A 5,296-nucleotide genomic window follows, 5' to 3' on the forward strand; every position below is an offset into this window, starting at 1 on the left:
TGGGGCTGTCCCTGTGTCCTGAGCATCATCCCAGACACATCCCAGGCTTTTTCCCTGGCTCTCAGTCCTTGTCCTGGGCCTGTTCCTGCCTCCCCAGTTTCATCCTGGGCCTTCTCCCTGTGCCCTGAGCCTTGTCCTGGGCCTGTTCCTGCCTCCAGCCCCTCATCCTGGCTCTGTCCTGAGCCTTGCTGTGGGACTATCCCTGTCCTGTGCCCTGTCCCAGGCCTGATCCTGCCTCCTGTGTTTCATCCTGGGCCTTCTCCCAGTGTCCTGAGCCTTATCCCAGGCTTTCTCCTCACGTCCTGAGCGTTCTTCTGGGCATGTTTCTGCCTCTTGTGTCTCATCCTGGGCCTTCTCTGTGTGCCCTGAGCCCCATCCTGGGGCTGGTCCCTGACTCCTGCCATGTCCCAGGCCTGTTCCTGCTTCCTGGGCCTTCTCCCTGTGCCCTGAGCCTTATCCTGGCCTTTCTCCCCATGTCCTGTGCCTCATCCTGGGACTAGTCCTGGCCTCTTTCCCTGTCCTGTCCTGCCCCCTGGGCCTCATCCTGGCCCTTCTCCCGGTGTCCTGGGCCCCACTCCGAGGCCAATCCCTGCCTCCTGCCCTGTCTGGGCCCGATCCTGCCTCCTGGGCTTTCTCCCTGTGTCCTGGGCCTTCTCCTGGATCTGTTCCTGCTTCCTGTGTTTCATCCTGGGCTTTTTCCCAGTGTCCTGAGCCTTATCCCAGGCTTTCCCCTCATGTCCTGAGCCTTCTCCCGGGCCTTTTCTGTGTGACCTGAGCCTTGTCCTTGGGCTGGTCCCTGACTCTTGCTTTGTCCCAGGCCTGTTTCTGCCTCCTGGGCTTTGTCCCCACCTCCAGCACCTCATCCTGGGACTAGTCCTGGCCTCTTGCCCTGTCCTGTCCTTCCCCCTGGGTCCCATCCTGTCCTTTCTCCTGGTGCCCTGGGCCCCATCCCGAGGCCAATCCCTGCCTCCTCATCCTGCCTCCTGGGTGTCCCGAGCCTTCTCCCAGGCTCTCTCCCAGTGTCCTGAGCCTCGTCCTGTGCCCGTTCCTGCCTCCAGTGTCTCATCCTGAGCCTTCTCCGCGTGTCCCGAGCCCCGTCCCGGGGCTGCTCCCAGGCCCGTAGCTGCCTCCTGGCCCTTCTCCCTGCCTCCCTCCCGCGTCCCATCGCTGCCTCCCGCCCTGTCCCTGTCCCCTCACCAGTAGCGGACGAGGCGGCAGCGCGGGCAGAGCCGCGGGGCCGGGCGGCTCCCGCACAGTTCGCAGCGAGGCCGCCCCGCCATGGCCGGCCCGGTGCCTTCCCCCGTCCGGGAGCGTCCCGCGTTGCCATGGCAGCGCGTCCCACGGGCCGCAAAAATTAAGCTTAGAGTCAGTTTTCCCTTCCAGTTCTCTCCACTAGAAGTCTAAAAGCTGCTTTTGTGTTATGCTACGTACGCATAACATCCCTCTATGGCGTTAATTCCGTGTGTAAGATATGGGAATGTTATTTTTGTATCCTTCAAAAATCCTGAACTTCAAAAATTCCAGTCATTCTAACAACTCTCTACTTGGTTTGACTGTCTACATTTTCCTTTGAGTCTTCATACTACACCCGGATTTTCCTCAAATGTAATTATACTCATTTCTTTGTGCCTTTCTGACACACTATTCCTCTACATCTTATTAATGAAGTATTAATTCTGCCTCTGACAAAGGCAGGGATCACCTACATTTTTATGTCAATTAGTGTTCTGTGACCTTTCATCTGAGACTAGTGATTTCAACAAAGAAATAGAGAAACTATTTCAAAGTACTTGTGGAAGTGAATGAAACAGTTTACAGTGTTTTAGTTAGGAAACTAAGACAACTGTTAGCACCTGCGGAAGAGAGTGATAAAAGCGAAAAAGGAGACGAGACAAGACTGGGTTTAGGCCTTGAACCAGGTCCAGAAGGAAGGAAACCGTGTCAAGAGTAAAACAAGCAATTCAAGGGGGGAAATGGAGTGGGACAGGTGAGGGAATCCTCGAATCTGTAATTAGGAAGTTGTCTAAACTGATGAAACCTATGCGATTCGGGGTGGGTCCTGGGGAATCCTTCCTGACACACCCGGCGCTGCAATAAACGTGTGTGGTTTTTTTGGCTGTATGTCCTCAAAACGAAGTCTGGAAAGAGTCTTCCCCGGCTTTTCGGGGTGAAGTCCGAGAGCGTCAGCGTTGCCAAGGCAACACTTCCGGGGTGAAGGCTGCCGGCGACGGCGTTGCCAAGGCAACACTTCCGGTAATGACAGGAAGGAGAACTATTCACTTCCGGCGGGCGGGTCATGGCGGAACCGGGAAAGGAGAAGGAGGAGAAGGAGGACGCGGAGGACGCGGCGGTGCTGGCGGCCGAGCGCCGGGTGCGGGCGTGGGCGGCGGCGCAGGTGGCGCGCGGGCGGCGCGTGGCGCTGGTGACCTCGGGCGGGACGCAGGTGCCGCTGGAGGCGCGGGCCGTGCGCTTCCTGGAGAACTTCAGCAGCGGGCGGCGCGGGGCAGCCTCGGCCGAGCGGCTCGTGCGGCTCGGCTACGGCGTGTGCTTCCTGCACCGCGCCCGCTCCGTCTTCCCCTGGGCCCGCGCGCTGCCCCCGCACGGCCCCGCGCTGCTGGACGCGCTCCGCCTCACCCCGGGCCCCCCGCCCGGCGTGGCTGCCGCGCCCGCCGCGCTGCCCGCGCTGCTGCCCGCGCTCCGGGACTACCACCGGGCCACCGAAGAGGGAGCGCTGCTCGCCATCGAGTTCACCGGGCTGGCGGAGTATCTGGCGCTGCTGCGCGCCGCGGCCAGGGCGCTGGCACCGCTGGGTACTGCGGGGACGGGGGGGGACACGGGCATGGGGTGGCTTTGGGGTGGGGGGCAGGGGCAGGGCAAGAGACGGCGAGGTCCCCCGTGGGGGTCCCCAGTGTGAAGGGACAGAGGGGGACCGGGCGTGAGGAGATGACGTGGCCCCAGGAGGGTCCCTGGTGTGAAGGGGACATGGGAATGAGGGGATGGGGTGGCTTTGGAATGGGGGGCAGGAGCAGGGCAAGAGAGAGTGAGGTCCTGCCGTGGGGGTCCCCAGTGTGAGAGGACGGGGCAGACACCGGGTTTGAGGGGATGGGGAGGAATCAGGTGAAGTCTGGGTGGGAGGGCATAGGGGGAACCCGGGGGACCCGGCAATGAAGGGATGGAGTGGCCTCGGTGAGGGGCAGGAGCAGGGCAAGAGCAGATGAAATCTCCCATGGGGGTCCCCAGTATGAGGGGATGAGGTGGCCCGGGAGGGTCCCTGATGTGAGGGGATGGGGGGACACAGAGGATGAGGAGGAACCAGATGAAGTCTGGGCAGGAGGGGACATGGGAACCAGGGGGACCCAGGAATGAGGGGATGGGGTGGCCAAGAAGCAGGGCCAGAGAGGGTGAGGCCCCCCATGAGAGTTCCCAGTGTGAGCGGATGGGGTGGCCCTGGAGAGGCCCTGGTGTGAGGGGACAGGGAGGAGCAGGGGGGACCTGGGAACGAGGGGATGGGATGGTCCAGGTGGGGGGCAGGAGAAGGACAAGAGAGGGCAAGGTCCCACATAGGGGTCCCCAGTGTGAGGGGGTAGGGGGGAGCTGGGCAGTACATTGGGTATAAGGGGATGGGTGGAAAACTTGGGGGGAATACCAGGTGGGAAGGGATGGGGTGACCCCAGGAGGGTCTCCCCCACGGTGTGAGGAGACAGGAAAGAACTGGGGGGACCTGGGAATGAGGGGACAGGGTGGCCTTCAGGTGAGGGGGTTGAAGGCAAGAGAGAACGAGGCCCCTGTGGGGCTCCCCAATGTGAGGGATGGAGGAAATGGGGGGACACTGGGTGTGAGGGGATGAGGTGGCCCCAGGAGGGTCCCTGGTGTGAGGGGACGGGGAAGAACTGGGGTGGCCTTGGTGTGGGGGGTGTAAGGCAAGAGAAGGATGAGGCCCCTTTGGGGGTCCCCAGTGTGAGGGGACAGAGTGGCCTCGGGAGGGGGCCCAGGCCTGAGGGGACATGGGCCCCCCATTTTGGGGGACATGGGCATGAGGGGACGTGGTGGTTGTGGGGGCCAGGTGAGGGGGGATGTCCCTGGTGTGAAGGGACAATATGGCCCCCTCAGGGTGGCCCCAGAGCCCAGGTATGAGGTGACAAGGTGGCCCTGTTGACTGTGGGGCTCTGGCATGAATGGACCTCTTATCTGGGGCAAGGCAGACCCCAGTGGGGGATGGTGTGTGTGAGGGACCCCTGTGAGGGGGCAGCGCTGCCCTGCTCAGGGTGGTGCTGGGGGTGCTCTGAGAGGGGCCCTGCTGGCTCTGGGCTCCCTGGGGTGACAGGGCTAGGCCATGGAGGGGTGACAGGGCCAGGCCATGGAGGGGTGACAGGGCCAGGCCATGGAGGGGTGACAGCAGCTCTTTCCCACAGGCTCCAGTGTCATGTTCTACCTGGCAGCCGCCGTGTCCGATTTCTACATTCCGGCCTCTGAGATGCCTGAGCACAAGATCCAGTCCTCAGAGGGGGCCCTGCAGGTGAGGCCCCCCCTCTCTGCCACCCTCCTCTGCCACTCCCTTTTTGCTCCCAGGGTCGTGCCTGGCTGTGGATAAAGCCTGGGAAAGCTGCAAAGCACCGGCTCATGTGTGTTCTCAGAGGGAATGGGAGGGCGAGTTTTTCCACAGGGTTGGAAATGCTGGAGTTGCATTGTTTTGTTCTTATCTTGCACCAAGGGGCCCAGATAAAGGGCAGGGCAGGGTCAGCCCTGCTTTGCTTTGATCCAGGTTTATTTTTAGGATGGCATGAAGGGGGTTGAGTGGCAAACTCCAGCCCCGGCAGTGAGTGGTGCCATGCATTATCCGTGGGTTATCCATGGGTTATCCACAGGGAGGGAGCAGTGTCCAGCACTGCTCTTTCTGGGTGTGAGAGGCAGTAGCTCCAACATATCAGCAGTTGTGCTGTGGAATGTGAAGGGGCACCTGTGAGATGCCTCCTGCTCTTCTGGCTTTGTCCTTTAGAGCTGTCTGTGCTTCCATGGAGACGGGGAGAGGTGGGTCTCAGGGAGCTGAAGTGCTCCAAGAATAGCTCCTGGAGTACTTGAGTTGCTGCCTTCTGGCTGGAGAGAGGCTTTGGACAAGGGCCTGGAGTGACAGGACAAGGGAGAATGCCTTAAACCTAAAAGAGGCTTGATCCAGACTGGGATTTTGGGGAGAAATCCCTCCCTGTGAGAGGGGAGGCACAGGTTGCCCAGAGAAGCTGTGGCTGCCCCATCCCTGGAAGTGTCCAAGGCCAGGTTGGAGCAACCTGGGCTAGTGGAA

The 5,296-nt window shown here is 61.2% G+C and overlaps 2 protein-coding genes across 2 annotated transcripts in view; one reads left to right on the top strand and one right to left on the bottom strand.

Annotated features, from left to right (window-relative positions):
* Positions 1–1,280, bottom strand: part of ZMYND12 (zinc finger MYND-type containing 12) — a 16,564-nt gene extending 15,284 nt beyond the window's left edge. Inside the window, exon 1 of the mRNA XM_017831953.1 lies at positions 1,198–1,280. Coding sequence (XP_017687442.1) covers positions 1,198–1,280 — 83 coding nt within the window. The remainder of the gene's footprint in view (positions 1–1,197) is intronic.
* Positions 1,281–2,248: 968 nt separating this feature from the next.
* Positions 2,249–5,296, top strand: part of PPCS (phosphopantothenoylcysteine synthetase) — a 4,751-nt gene continuing 1,703 nt past the window's right edge. Inside the window, exons 1-2 of the mRNA XM_017832026.1 lie at positions 2,249–2,810; positions 4,413–4,516. Coding sequence (XP_017687515.1) covers positions 2,297–2,810; positions 4,413–4,516 — 618 coding nt within the window. The 5' untranslated portion in view covers positions 2,249–2,296. The remainder of the gene's footprint in view (positions 2,811–4,412; positions 4,517–5,296) is intronic.

Source organism: Lepidothrix coronata, unplaced genomic scaffold, assembly GCF_001604755.1.
Source record: "Lepidothrix coronata isolate B3197 unplaced genomic scaffold, Lepidothrix_coronata-1.0 Scaffold198, whole genome shotgun sequence".
NCBI lineage: Eukaryota > Metazoa > Chordata > Aves > Passeriformes > Pipridae > Lepidothrix > Lepidothrix coronata.